The sequence below is a fragment of the Rhamphochromis longiceps genome, linkage group LG7 (assembly GCF_057381845.1).
Source record: "Rhamphochromis longiceps isolate RC_006_pf linkage group LG7, R_longiceps_female_GT1.1, whole genome shotgun sequence".
Taxonomy (NCBI): Eukaryota; Metazoa; Chordata; class Actinopteri; order Cichliformes; family Cichlidae; genus Rhamphochromis; species Rhamphochromis longiceps.
The window spans coordinates 30,960,620-30,975,875 of record NC_140563.1 but is presented as its reverse complement, the minus strand read 5'-3'; the positions used below and the strand labels follow the sequence as shown (position 1 = coordinate 30,975,875).

General features: G+C 42.8%; 1 protein-coding gene across 2 annotated transcripts; it reads left to right on the top strand.

Moving 5' to 3' along the window:
* Positions 1 to 1,963: 1,963 nt before the first annotated feature.
* LOC146665612 (folylpolyglutamate synthase, mitochondrial-like) lies at positions 1,964 to 15,110 on the top strand. 2 transcript variants are annotated; one of them, XM_085413335.1, is made up of 15 exons: positions 1,964 to 2,281; positions 6,982 to 7,110; positions 7,212 to 7,265; positions 8,496 to 8,560; positions 8,997 to 9,111; positions 9,723 to 9,800; positions 9,973 to 10,034; positions 11,390 to 11,492; positions 11,569 to 11,646; positions 11,727 to 11,874; positions 12,548 to 12,631; positions 12,711 to 12,861; positions 12,995 to 13,070; positions 13,171 to 13,237; positions 13,941 to 15,110. In XM_085413335.1, the coding sequence occupies exons 1-15, from the start codon at positions 2,036 to 2,038 to the stop codon at positions 14,315 to 14,317; spliced, it is 1,833 nt and encodes a 610-aa protein (XP_085269461.1). In that variant the 5' UTR covers positions 1,964 to 2,035; the 3' UTR covers positions 14,318 to 15,110. The 2 variants fall into 2 exon arrangements, with proteins under 2 accessions (XP_085269461.1, XP_085269460.1); XM_085413334.1 differs by having other exon boundaries at positions 1,978 to 2,281; positions 12,545 to 12,631.
* The last annotated feature ends 146 nt before the right edge of the window (positions 15,111 to 15,256 follow it).

Here is a 15,256-nt window from a genome sequence, read left to right as displayed (position 1 = left end):
CTTCAGCTCTACCTTCAATACCATCCTTCCAGACCATCTCCGAGGCAAGCTTTCCCAGATGAATGTGCCTGATCCCATCTGCCGGTGGATCACTGACTTCCTGACGGACAGGAAGCAGCATGTGAGGCTGGGAAAGAATGTCTCGGACTCCCGGACCATCAGCACCGGCTCCCCTCAGGGCTGTGTTCTTTCTCCTCTGCTCTTCTCCCTGTACACCAACTGCTGCACCTCCACCCACCAGTCTGTCAAGCTAATCAAGTTTGCAGATGACACCACCGTTACTGGACTCATCTGGGATGAGATGAGTCTGCCTACAGGAGGGAGGTTGAACGTCTGGTGTCCTGGTGCAGCCACAACAACCTGGTGCTGAACGCCCAGAAGACAGTGGAGATTATTGTGGACTTCAGGAAGCACACAGCTCCACTCCCCCCCATCATCCTGACTGACACCCCCATCACCTCTGTGGACTCATTCCGCTTCCTGGGTACCACCATCACTCAGGACCTGAAGTGGGAGCCCACCATCACCTCCGTCATCAAGAAAGCCCAGCAGAGGATGTACTTCCTGAGGCAGCTGAAGAAATTCAACCTGCCAACACGGACGATGATGCAATTCTACACTGCAATCATCGAGTCCATCCTCACCTCCTCCATCACCGTGTGGTACGCTGGAGCCACTATCAGGGACAAACAGAGACTGCAGCGTGTTGTGCGCTCTGCTGAGAAGGTGATTGGCTGCAGACTCCCATCTCTGCAGGACCTGTACACCACCAGGACACTGGGGCGTGCAGCTCGGATCTCAGCTGACCCTTCTCACCCTGGACACAGTCTGTTTGACCTGCTCCCCTCAGGCAGGAGGCTCCGGTCCATTCGCACCAGAACCTCTCGCCATAAGAACAGTTTCTTCCCCTCTGCTGTGACACATGAACAGTAACCATATGACTGTACCCGCCACTAACACATGACCCTACGCTGTGTCACTGCATCATTCCATGTTTGGCACTGATCACCACCTGCACTCATGTATATATCATGTATATATCATATATATATATATCTACTTAGCACTTTTAATTTTTATTCTTACTTTTATTTTTTTCATGTCTATTTAAGCTTAATTTATAACAGTATGTTTGCACTGAAGCACCGCAGCAATTTCCTAATGTTGTAAACCCGCTCAACATTTGGCAATAAAACCCTTTCTGATTCTGATTCTAAACGTTTGATCAAAACTATGATACTAGTTTACTACCACATGGGGGCGCTCTCCGCACCAAACCGGACTGTTTGATAAATTAATAAACGTGAAAATACAAACCAAGACATTCTGACGACTGCAAAGCAGCAGAAATGCTCATGTAAATTAATAAATAATGATTATGTGTTATAATGTAAACATATCTCAAATTAATTTAACTTTTGTTTTCGTCTTCATTATTTACAGGAAAGTATTTGAAAGCCTCCGATTCTGATTCTGAACAAACCTTAGAGAAGTAATAAAAGGTAATAATTCTGCTTTCTTGGATTAAAGATGCACATATTATTCCAGAGATAAACAGTTTGCATTCAAATTAAAGCTCAGTCCTGAGAATTCATGGCGTCAAAGGTAAATCTCATTCAGGATTGTGAAGTTTTCCTTTTTCACTTTATAGGAGGGAAGGGAAGAAATGTGCTCTTACACCCCTAACCTTAATCTTCCACATAATGCTTTTCAGTTATAGGTTAGATTTCCCTGCAGGACATTTCTGTTTCTGGTAAAGGTCTGCTAAAGTCTGGACATTTAGTGGCACAAAAATCTGTTATTGCTGTTTTCAGTGAGTCGCGACAAATTATGGAGCTGGGATGGCTATTATTATTATTTTTTATATTGGAGACACTGAAAAACATCCACCAACTTTCACTGTTGCAGGATTGTTTTAGATACTGATCTAATCTCAGGTTCTGAAAATGTATTGTTTTTTTTTATTGTTCGATCTTTGTCGGAGTATTTGTGTGTTTTATTTCTTTGCGTTTTCGTGTTTTTAAAAAAATAATAAATGAGTAAAAATGACGGGGCGTGTTCTGACGTCATTACGCTTGAAAAACGAGCCTTCCATATTTGGTGTCGCCTTCCTGGGACACCTCCACGCTTCATGATGCTGTGCATGTCGCGCATGCTACGGCGGGGCTCGGCCTTCGCCGCGCGGCTTGCACGGCGGGATCGGGCACTCAGTTTGGCGGGTCTTTCGTGCCGGCACTACAGCACCGAGACGGCTCCTCACATCCCGGGAATGGAGTACCAGGTATGCTGCTTGACCGCCGCCGTTCGTGCTCCAGCCGGCTAACGAGCTAGCTAACTGAGCAGCGAGACTGTTTCCGAAAGTTTGGAGGTAGTTTTCGGGCTGACAGGCTGCCCGGACTCGGCTGTTACACGCTAGCTTGGACAACTATTAACAGCTCGCAGTAGTGTGTCAGTGGCTAAAAGTCTGCGCTGGCACGTGCTGTGGTATTTCTGTGTAGCCATGTTATTTCTGTTAGGTTGACTTGTGCCATGCTCACCTCACTTTTTTCCTGGATGAACTCAGGTGTTTTTGATGTTTCCTGTAATATTAATGGGAATTTTCCGCAGTTTCAGAACTGGGTCTGTCAGAGCCGTCCGCAGTCTACTTTATGCAAAATTGAGGAGACAAGACCCCTTTTATCTCCTCGTGCTGCTGCTTTCACGAGCATTTGGCACATACAATTTTACACATGGCGTCCATCATGGGTTTCCTGCGGCCAGATATTAAAGAGACTCAATGAATGAGTTCATTGTCACTGCAACAAAATCATCTTTAAGGATTTTCTGAGTCTGTTTCTACTGTAGACTGTATGTGAAAGATGGATGTAGTTGTCCATTGACCTCTTGGTGTTGTTATGAAACTCTGCAGGCTCAGGGTGGATCAGACTGCCTGCTCTTTGGTTTATGATCGACGAGGCGCATATCCTGTTTTAGGCTCCACTGTGACTGTAATAATGAGCATAATTCATAAAATAAACACGTTTTCTTCTGTAAGACTTTAAACTCCTGATTGGCCCAGTAAACTGATCAGGAGTGTGTTCACTGCCGTCACAAATCAATTAATGCTGGTTTATACACAACCAGAGGAGTCGGCACCTGGTGGTGATCAAACAAGGTTTAAGGCACTTCTGTATTGGTCTCACTTTCTAGATTGATTTTAGACATGATCTGTCATAATTCTACAGAAATAATTGCTTAAAAATCGATTTTTATTAAGCAAATAAACTTAAATATACTTTTTGTAGTTGCCCTCTGGAGGTTTAAATAATTTGGACAGTTTAGATGTTTCCAGATGTGTGCCGCTATAAATTAAAACCCTCTATAAAGTTTTTACAAAATAAATTAACAGAATATGAAGAAATGGCTGCTATGACTTCATCTTTTTTTTCTGCCTAAATGAGTGGACCAAACCACTCTGATTCATACAAGGGTGGAGTTCATTTTAAGTAATTAAAAGTGTTTTGTTTTCCATCTGTCACCTTTGACCCAGAAGCCTGTAACCACTGAGATTACACCCATGCCTGCAGCTAAACAAAAGATTTCTCTTTACATTTCTGATCCACTACTGGGCTCGGCTCCCTGGGATTCACACCTATTTTTTGTTTTGTTTTGTTTTTCCAGAAAACAACAACACACCTGAGTTATAGGAGACACCACCTGGTGGTGGTATGGAAGGGTGTCTGGTAGCTGTTTTTTTTGAAAGGCTCGAATGCTGTTAACGGTCTCCTGTGGCAGTTTTGAAACATTCACACGTTCTTCTTCATCTGTCTTTACCTCTTGTTGCTTTAAGCTGTCAGAACTCCTCCACACCTACTTTTCACAACGCCTGTGCTTTGGACTCTGGCCAGGAGAACAGTTCATTTGCATGCAGAAGTGAAAAAGAAATGTGGCGTCTGTGAGACAGGGAAATGACACGGAGTGAAAGCTTTTCGAAGAAAGCAGTGGTTGGAGTTAAACGTGTTTGTGGTGGTTTGGAAAATACGGCACACTTAAAATCAATCCTTTGATTTTTCTGAAAATCGACAGGTCCCCTTATAATCCCGTGTGCCTTATGTATGAATTCTGGTTGTGTTTACTGACCTCGAAACGGTTTTATGTACACGGCGCTCGAAAATCTGTCAAATGTTTCAGTACGACTTTGCTAAGCTACAAACCCGCACCGCTTGATGGATTGTTGGAGCAGTACGGCTATCATAGGCAGGAGCCTCGCGGAGTGATACGTACTGTGCTTCAACATAATATTACCGTATTGTGTGTGTATAACCTCTTTTTAAGTTTTGTGGATATTATACGTGGTTATGCTGAGGATATGTCGGCCGATTTCCACTGGAAATGTCTTTTGGTTAAACTGTCAGCAAGGAATTTACATTTGCACTGTTAATTTTTTTTTTTTATATGACTTTAATGCACTTTTAAAAAAGCTGCTTGTGTAAGTGAAAATACATTGATGTTTTTTTTTTTTTTTTTGCTTTTGCACTAATAAAGTTGTGGAGTTGTAAAGTATTTTGTCTAGTGTCAATTATATCGTCAGTTATATCGTTATCGCAAATTTTCAAATGAATGTCGTGATAAATATTTTTGGTCATATCGCCCTGCTCTGAGCATACCTGCTACAACAGGTGATCAAACGTTATCAAACTGGAGCCAGTGATCTAACCATGGATGTAGACAGGACAGCATAAGAGCAATCGTGAGCTGTAAGACTTCATTCTGCTTAATTTCCAGCATTTCTGCTATTTCTGTGTCTGATTTATATTTATTGGTTTTAAAGTGGAAGGCGTGAGATGTCAGATGCTGTGAATCACTGTCTTTTAAAAGTACTGGCTTTTATCTTTTTTTTTTTTTTTTTTTTTTTTTTTAATTGAGTGTTTGAACTCTCATACAGAGGAATTGGGTAAATGGGATTGCGGATACATGCTGAAGTTTCGCCGTGTTTATATGACGTCTCAGTTGTAAATTGAGAAATCTGTGGTTGTTTTTATTTGCATATCTCAATAACAGTTCATCCGATCTGCTTTAAACTTGGCTGTTTAGTTTTCAGGGTCTCGGCAAACTCGGCGCTGAGATTGAAGTCATTGAGCTCTCATAATCTAAGGAGCTTGGAAAGAAAGTTCTGATGGCTTTATTTTGCTCCACTCTGTGTGTAGGGGGAGGGACTCACCTGTGAGGACTCACGGATGATCTGATATCCTCGTGTTGGTGTTGTTCCCAGACCATCATGAAAATGTTGTTCCAGGTTCAACATTGCAAGTGACCAATCACATTGTTGTGACGTTATTCTTTTGCACGCCAAGCCATTCGTGCATTTATGAAATTCCAATGTTGCAAGGACAACATCAATTCTGCTTACTGTTTATTAAAGGGTTACGGTTAGGGTCAGGGTCCGTTGATCGGCGGACAGAGGCGGTTTCACGCAGCTTAGGTACAGTTTTTTGTTTTACGCCGGTTTTTCCCGAAGTCGCAAAAGTATGACGTCACAACATTCTGATTGGTCACTTGCAATGTTGATCCTGGAACAACATTTAGTATGATGATCTGGGAACAACACCAACACGAGGATATCAGATCAACCGAGGACTCACACTGACATTAATCCATTCCTGAAATTTTAACTCCCAAAGTTTAACTGATAAGATTTGTATACTGAAGCTGTCATTAATTCTGCTTACAGGTCTGACTATTTCATAGATTCCTGCATTGATTCCTGATCAAAGCAAACATTTATCTCTAACGGCAAAGCGATTTGAAATGTCAGAACACTCTCCAGCTCTGATTAAAGGAATGAATGAGTTGTTAGACATGTGAATCTGATGGAGTGGACAGTTTGAAGCTGACTCTTCATTCCCATCTCATTTTCCAAATCCAGTCAGATCACAGCTCAGAAAATATCGTCACGTTGAATATTTGCTTTTGTAACAAATTATTTATGAACAGAATCCTTGTCATTGCTCCTGTGAGTCTCATGGGCTTTTTTTTTTTTTTTTTTTTTTTTTTTTTTAAAAACAAAAACTCAGTGAGTAATCAGACTGAGCTTTCCAGATTTTCATGAGCCTGCCAGTTGTTTAGCAAGATTAAATTGATTTCAAAGAACTTGAGAACCGGAATAACTGCTGGCTGCTTGAATAATCACTTATAAAAGAAATCTTATATTGACCTGCTGCAGCTTCTTCTGGTGCAAACAGTTGTTACATGAACGTACCTGAAAGTACAGCCGGACCCTGGTTCAACTTGAGTTGATATCACTTCAACACAAAACGTAAATACTTTGCACATAAACTGAATGAGAAGAAACAGCAGCTCTGACTTTAACTTCAGTTCATTTTGAATATATGAGACTGAGACTGCTGAAACCTGTAAGATGGATCTGGCATGAGAAGAGGCTTAACATGTTGCCCAGATGAAGACGGGTGGCTGATGTAATATAGAATAAATAATACCGTGGCCATGTTTTGATTCTTCTAATTTCCATGTTCACGAGTCCACTTGGGCCAGAGTGATGCAAATTTCATCATCAGACATCAACCATGTGGACTTATTTGTGAAGAAGTCGCTTTACACTGCGCCAGCTACTGCCAGTGTCCACGGTGAAGCATGAGCTAAGCATTAGACCCCGCCCACACCCCCACATTCCGCAGGTATCTCTGTTACAGAGTGACAGAAGAGCTGCTGTTGTGCTGCTCATCAGTGGTTGGTTGGTCTCAGCCGGTTTGCCTCACAGGTGTTGTTGGGCTGGTGGTTACACCTCTGACTCTCACTGACCGTCTCGGCATGAAAGATTTCTTAGCTCTGCTCGTGTGAAAGTGTCATTTTTACCTTCTGACATGTGCAGAGGAAACAAAGCATCTGTCACTCTCTAAGTCAGACTGATCCTCATCCTTTCATTCAGAAATTCTTTCCTGCAGATTATTGATTCCATCCTCAAACATTTTTCTTTCACCTCAGGATGCCATTTGCACTCTGAACACGCTGCAGACAAATGCCAGCGCCTTGGAGCAGGTACGACGAGAGCGCAGCAACCCTCAGCTGCAGCTGAACGCCATGAGAGGCTTCCTGGAGCGAGCCGGCCTCACGGTGAGCCAATCAGGGCGGAGAAAACATTTAGAATTACAAACAGTGTCATAGTAGATATGGCCTTCAGTGTTATCTGACGTGTGTGTCTGTGTGTGTCAAAGGTGGACGAACTCGGCCATCTCAATATCATTCACGTGACTGGAACAAAGGGCAAGGTGAGCTGATGTGTGTTACATAACTGTATCAAGATGAGTATTTCTTTAGCGCTGTTTTATTGTTCTTGTATATCAGTCTCACTCAATACTCAATCATATCTTGAAATTAGATTTAGGTCTGAGATAAAGAGGCAGCCTTGTACAAACACACCCTGTAATTGGACTTATCTTAAAAATAGCTCTATAAAATATGTATAACAGTGGGGGGGGGGGGAATAACCCTCAAGGGGGAAAAAAGACAAATTTAAATGGATGAAGTAAGATCCAGGAGCTCAATAATGTAAAATGCTGTGGGGAAAAAAAAATAGAATTTATGCAAAAAAATTATGTCGCTATTTATCAGTTATGGAAAAAATGGAACAACTTACAATGTTAAACATTAAAAATAAATGCAATAAAATATATGTAAATACAATATAAAGTCATGTAAATGGGGGGGGGGAAAAAGAATGCAATAAAAAAAAATTTAATATGATTAAGTTGCAAAAATTATTTAAGAATTATTTTTCCCCTGTAAAACATAATGGGTTCAGTCAGACAAAAGGATGTAGCAAAAAGTATACAAGTTATAATTTATGTATGCAATTTTTATTTTTTATTTTTTTTAAATTTTGAATTTGTTCTTTTTTTTTTTTAATGGTTTAAACAGGTTTAATTTAATTAGTAAAAAACTGTAAGTAAAAAGTTTGATTTTTAGCAGGAAAACATAGTAAAAGTGATGAGTTTGTAACAGTTTAATATTTCCTGACTCAGAGAAGGTGAGGGACACAATTTCATACATTTCCTGGATTGCTTTCTCCGTTAAATTTGCTCAGTCATTCAGATGTTTCTGTTGTTTTTGGTACATTTCATGACTCTAAAACTCTGAATTCATGAGCATAAGCAGGCCTCATCTGTCTGCACACACCAACAGGATGTGATGCCAAAGGTTTACTGACAGTGCGAGTCCCATCCAGCCCTGCAGATCTTTGTCGGGCTTGTAGTGATGTGTGGGACTCTCTTTAACCTCGCTGTTGTCTGTCCCATCAGCGCCGAGCTCTCGTTATGCAACTTGAGAGCAGAAGGTCAAACAAACATGTTGGCAAATGTGTATTCATTAACCAGCTCGGTCGAGGGTGCTTTCAGACTTCACTTTTTATTTATTTATTTATTTATTTTTAGAGGAAATTTACAACAAAGTGCTGTTCTGTCCCGATGGAAAAACCCAGCGATGACTGTTTTGTCTTTCAGGGCTCAACATGCGCGTTCACTGAGCAGATTTTAAGAAATTATGGCTTCCGCACAGGATTTTATAGGTAAACTCAAATCTAACTTTTATTCTTATTTTTTGACTTAAAGCATCCACCATGTAAGATTAAAGATGTGTTGCAGCTTTTTGGGATGTACACACAAGATTTAATAAGAAATAAAATCCATAATTAGCCATGAAGGATCACTGCCCTTTGCCTCCCGAACTGCAGAGCTGGTCCAGATCGTAAAGTCTGAACAACATCCACATGTTGCGGGGTTTGTTTTTTTTTTTGGTTTTGTTTTTTTGGCGAGACATACACGCCTCTCCAAAAACAAAAAGAGAAAATGGAAAGGAAAATGAAGTTAGTGACCATTTGTGAGCTCTTCTGAAGGTCTTCAAAATGTGATCATATTGATGATGCGGGGGGGTGCAGGTGTGTAATGTTGGTTCGACTGGTTGTGTTGAAGTGTTTGTGTCTGAAGCTGCGCGTTTGTGTGCAGCTCTCCACATCTGGTGCAGGTCAGGGAGAGGATTCGGATCAACGGACAGCCAATCGGGAAAGACCTCTTCACTAAATATTTCTGGCAGGTTTACGGGCGACTCGATGAAACAAAGGTGGGTCTGAAAACGGGAGCGCAGACAGTCACTGACCATAGAGAGTGTGTGTGTGTGTGTGTGTGTGTGTGTGTGTGTGTAATCTGTGTCACAGGTTGTAATTGAGTTGGTTTTAAAATGAGGCTCCTCGCGTCAGGATGAGCGTGAGCCTCATGTGACGGGCAGCACGTGTTGGTCACGCAGCTGCAGGTTTCCCACAGAATCAGAAAAGCAGTTTTATTTATTTCATTTAATTTTGTCCTTTTAATTTTTGCTTTTTTAAAAACTCCTAGTTCTTATTTCAGATAAGTGTTTTTCTCCATCTGCTGGTCCCTGCCAAGGTTATTATAGATGATGATGATGATGATTCATTCTGATTATTATAGGTTGTGTTCTGTGCAATAACTGCATTAAATAGCCAAGATTTTCCATAATACGACCTGTGCCCCATGTGATGTCTATGCTGTGTATATAAGGTCGGTCGAGGGGGGTCCCATTTCGCTGCAGGGCAACTTGCATGTGACAAAGGCTTTCTTGACTTGACTTGAAGATTAGAATTATGGATCAGAAAGTTCATTATTATCTTTTGGCTGTAATCAGGCAGTCTGTCTTTCTCTCTTCGATCCCCTCAGGATGCCCACGGAGGGACGATGCCGGCATATTTCCGCTTCCTCACCATCTTGGCCTTCCATGTCTTCCTCCAAGAGAAGGTAACTCCAGAGACAGCCAATAAACACACTTAAAAAAATTATTCCTCACTTAAATGGTATTAATGTGCCTTAAATACAGACACCTGTGCAGTTTCCTTTGTCAGTGAAGTTTAAAGCTCAGATTTACTCCTGGTGTTTTCTTTGGATCTAAACAGCTCTTGTCTTTGCTCAGGTGGATTTAGCTGTGATTGAAGTTGGTATAGGCGGCGCGTACGACTGCACCAACATCATAAGGTGAGATTCTTCATTGAAACTTGAGTTTCAATGAAACTCATACAAGAGTATAATACAGGCCACAGGGAGTTTTTGTTTCTAGCACAAACTGAGCACTTGTAAAATGGGCCCACTGCCAGGCTCATGGTGAATAAACATTAGCATGTGGTGCTATGGCTCTGATTGTGCACACTGGTGTGTACCTTTGATAGAAAGGAATATGTGTGTGATACAGCGGTCCCTTGTTTATCGCAGGAGTTACGTTCTAAAAATAACCTGTGACAGGTAAAATCCAAGTAGTCAGCTTTATGTTTTACAATTATTATATATGTTTAAAGGCTGTAACACCCCTCACTACATACTTTATACACTGTTCTCAGACAGGCATCAACATTTTCACACGTTTCTTTTCTTTAAACTCAAAGTTCAAACCTTTGTAGAAAAATAAGGCCAGTATTATAAAAGTAAAACGTTTCATCGACATTGTTGTGTTTGTTGGGGAGAAAACGTACAAACATACAGTGCAGCACTTTAGGGTCACACTGCTAGCGATCGAAGATTTATGTAAATTTGACAAGCTGAACACATTCTGTACTGTACAGGAGCCACGGCACGAGATTGACAATGGTCCACAAAATTACGCACAAAAAAAATCCTCAAAACAGCGAGGCTGTGAAAGGTGAACCGCGTTATAGCGAGGGACCACTGTATTTTGGATTTGTGAAAGGTGGACATGGCTGCATTATCATGGTCTCATCTCTGCTTTACAAAGTCCCATTTTGAGATCTGTGTGGCTCTAACCAGAATCCCTGAGCTGGAATCCATGTGCACCGTGGTTGTGCTGTTTATGCCTTTTGGATTTTAATGCAGTTATCTAACAAAGAACATGGCTACCATGGAGTTAATTATGTCATCAGAAAATGAATGCCAAAATATTCAACCATCAGGAAGCCTCTGCAGCACACACATCTCTTGGTTTAACTGGGCTCTGCTGACTATAGGAGTGTGTGCAGTCATGCAGGTAATATGCTTCTGACAAGAAATGCAAACGTGCAGCATTTTGTGCACTTGGTTTATTAGAACTGAACAACAGTGCAGTGAGCCTGAAGGTAAAATTAACACGTGATCGTGTGCGATTTGAGTCCTAATCTAAAGGCAGTGAGTGCCACAGACCTTAAAAAGACTTGGAGGGAAAATTGGGGGCAAAAAGTAGACTTGTCTTCATTTATATGGTTAGACTTCTTTTTCATGTGTTTATTATTAGCATTACTTTTACAATTCGTCTTTCATGAGGTAGAATAAAAAACACTTTATAGTCGCTTGAAAAACTTTGAGGCGCTTTTAACCAGCGTTTCTCGCCCTGTGCGGTTCCACAGGAGGCCGTGGGTGTGTGGCATCTCCTCTCTGGGCATAGATCACACTCAGATTCTCGGAGACACCGTCGAGAAGATCGCCTGGCAGAAAGGAGGCATCTTCAAGGTGTGTCTGTGGTTCAGCTTGAACCCGTTATTTCTTTTTAGTTCCTGTTTGTAACTCTGCATTATTGTGTTTGCAGCCTGGAGTCCCCGCCTTCACTGTCAGACAGCCAGGGGGCGCCATGCCCGTGCTCAAGGAGCGGGCCAAAGAGATCGGAGTAGGAGTCCACTTTCAGTCACATCACGCAGGAAAGTGAAGCTTCAGTTTTATCTAACATGCTCTAACCTGTTGTCGCAGTGCCCACTGTGGGTGTGTCCACAGCTGGAGGACTACCAAGTGGACTGTGGACCTTTGCACCTGGGCCTTGCAGGGCAGCACCAGCGCTCCAACGCCTCCCTCGCCCTCCAGCTGAGTCACACCTGGCTTCAGAGGAGGTGCCTACCAGGTGTGATTAACGTTTATACATAAATCCTAAATATCCCAAATGTACATAAATTGAATACTGCCTGAGCCTCGAAACCACGTAGCTGAACCGTGATTTTCTTTTTCTTTTTTTAATTAATTCTTTTAAATGTAAAATCAGTGAGAGGAGTTGGTCTACATTGATGTCCGCTGCCTCACGGTAAACAGATTGTGCTGCTGTCACTCACTGAAGAGAGCACAAACAAAGAGCAGTGCTTCTGTGGCAGAAAGTGGCTGATGTCTGTTGTGCTTTCAAAAAGTTGCTAAAGAAGTCAGAAAAATCTAAATAAAACTGACCAAGGTGAAGGGGGAACTTGAGGTTCACAGGGTGAGGACAGGTTTGCATGATGAGATCCACAGTATATAACTTACAGGACTCGGATGTAAAGATCCTGCCTAAATCCCTGCCTGTATTTTAGCTCCATCTATCTATGACACTGCCTCCATCATGCTTCAGAGGAGATGGTGTGTTCAGGTTCACATGCAGTGTTATGTACCCACCACACACAGCGTTTGGAAGTAGGTCAAAAGATTCCTGCTTCCATGTGTTTGCTGGGCTCCCTTCATGGCTTGTTGCAAACGGGACTTTCTTTAGGGGTGTGAGTGAAGGGGTTAGGTGACGAGAGTGTTAATAGAAACCTGTCCTCTCTCAGCAGATCACAGCTTTCCCATCACCACTGTTGAAAACAACGGTACACTTCAGGCGCCTGCGTTCAGTCCCAGCCCCATCATAGTTAAAGGTGAGTCCTGCTGAGCCAGTCAGCTGCCATTACAACCAGATTGTCATTCAGTGAGGTAACTGTGTGTGTTTGCTCTCAGGGCTGGCAGATGCTAAGTGGCCCGGCAGGACCCAGACCCTGAAGCATGAAGAGGTGACTTACTTCCTGGATGGAGCTCACACCATGCGCAGCATGCAGGCCTGCGTTCAGTGGTTCCGAGAGACTGCAGCTGAGCACGAGAGGAGCGCCAGGTGAGCAAGACTTGTTAAACTGTGTGTCAAAGACCACCACAGACAGCCACGCTCTCTTTAAATCCTAGAAGTGTTTCTGCAGGAAGGTTTGTACTTCACATGCTGATTTGATGCCTCAACATGTTTGTTTTAGTGGAGCTGTGGCCAGAGTGCTGCTGTTCAACGCGACAGGAGAGAGAGACTCGGCTGCCATGCTGAAACTGCTGGTGGTGAGTACAGCTACTTTAATACGCACACATTCATGTAGAGAGGAACCGACCGCTATAAATAATTCTTCTGCCCTTTTTTTTTTTTTTTTTTCTCTCTCAGATGTGTCACTTTGACTTTGCTGTCTTTTGCCCAAACATCACTGAAGCCATTGCTTCCTGTAACGCAGGTGAGTACTCTGAATGGGATGCAGTTTCTGAAAGGAGAATAAAGAAACTTCTCTCTCTCGATAGAGATACGTTCAGTCATTTTGTTCATAAGCAGCTTGAAACCACTCTGTTCAGGAAAGGGCTTCAAGGTTACTCCCAGTTGGCTTTCAAGGGGGAAAGGGTTAATGTTCACCTGCACAGTGGGAGTGAAACCTAACATGGCGCGTTCAGGAGTGACAGCCTGTGCATGCGGTTTGTTAATGATAAACATAATGATCGAGCATCAAGGTGTCCAAAAGAACACCAGGACACACTCGTTCGACTCTCGATCAGACCTCACATGTCTAGAACAGTCGGGTGAAAATGGGAGCTGAGCTGGTGGTGCTGTTAGATCAGGTAGTGGGACATGATGCTGGACAGGCCTGGTGTAATCACATGGTATAGTGAGGATGCACTAGGAGTGTCTCAGTCCAGGAAACTGACTGGGACATAGGTGTGGAACATGGTCCACTCTACTGCCAGATGCCAGAGATAAAAGAAGCTGTTGAGGATAGTCTTAGTTGGCTTGTTGGACTCCGGAGGCTGCTGACAGCTAACGAGGGCCAAAAACAAAACTCGGGTGCAGGAAGAGTTCAGTAAGGGCATGGAGCAAGAATTTAGTCTTAACCTCTTCCTGCAGATTTCTATACACAGGATTTATTGGACTTGTTGTTTCCTTCTCAGACCAGCAGAACTTCAACGTGTCAGTGGAGAACATGCTGACTCGCTGCTTGGACAACGAGAGGAGCTGGCGCCTTCATAACCGGCTGGGTGATAACGAAGGCACCCAGCTGCTGATCCAGGACAGTCTTCCTCGTTTACCTGAGCACAGAGGGGACACCTTGGTGTTCCCGTGCATCCTCAGCGCCCTCCAGTGGATCACGCAAGGCAGGGACTCTGTGCTGGCCGACCCGGCCAAGTCGAGATTGCCGGTTAAACAGAGTGTCACGGCCAAAGCCGCTCCCCTCCGTGAGGCCGCGGAGATCCACGTCCTCATCACCGGAAGCCTCCACCTGGTGGGAGGAGCTCTCAAACACCTGGACCCAGCTTCCTCTAAATGACCATTTGCACATGTTTACACTACTGTGGGAAACTTACCTGGACAGAAGAAGATTTTTCATGCTTTTAACATTTCAGACTTGGGGATTTGTTTCTCTGAGAGCTAATTATGAGGACTGAGGCAGCTCCAGCTTCACCCTGAGCCTTACAGCGCAGACGCTCCAGAGTGTCTTCAGTCTTACTTGAAGCCAGATGTGTTTACATGAGCTGTAGACGCTGAGCTGGTCAAACGGAATGATTTAAACTGCATTAATTGTTTCTGACCCTGTTGGGAACGTTTAATTATCACATTTCAGAGATCTTTAAAAATTGAGAAATATTTGCACATTTTCCTTTATTGTGTCACTTTGGTTGCACAGTGTGCTTCGTACATGTGGCCTCCTCTTTTTAAATGTATAAATCTGGTGGATTCACGAGTTTAAAATCAGTGTTGCGTTTCTACGTCTTATTTAAATGGGCGTTAATTTAACTTCATGGTCAGACTGTGACGCATGCAGTCGGTGTATTTAAAGCTAAAAGGTTAAGCCCTTCAGCCATATCCGTTCAGACTCTGACTTTTATGAGCACAAAATGAACATCACTGTTTTAAGTTTCACCTGAAATTCACTTCTGTGGAAGCTCTACGATGGAATCCGCTCACATCTTTAAAAACTGAGCCGGTTAGTTTATGCAGACGTTGTGCCAACCATGGTTTAAAACTTTGGTGTCCTTCTTGGTCCTGCTGATGGGAAATGTTTTACAGACACAGTCCACGTCTCCACAGTGTGATCCACAATAAAAATGGTTACAAAACAACACCTGTGAGCTGTCTCCTATTATTAATACAGACACACTATTAACTGATCTGAAATCAGCAGGTAGCTCATTCCAAAGAACAGGACCACTTGATACCGTATGCAAGGTTTGTGAATATACAACCTGTACATCAGTGATGTGCAGTG

Coding starts and splice junctions, on each gene's coding strand:
- LOC146665612 (XM_085413334.1), top strand. CDS start 2,036: ATGAGTAAAAATGACGGGGCGTGTTCTGACGTCATTACGCTTGAAAAA. Junction 2,282..6,981: donor TCCCGGGAATGGAGTACCAG/GTATGCTGCTTG, acceptor CTTTCACCTCAG/GATGCCATTTGCACTCTGAA. Junction 10,035..11,389: donor GACTGCACCAACATCATAAG/GTGAGATTCTTC, acceptor GCGGTTCCACAG/GAGGCCGTGGGTGTGTGGCA.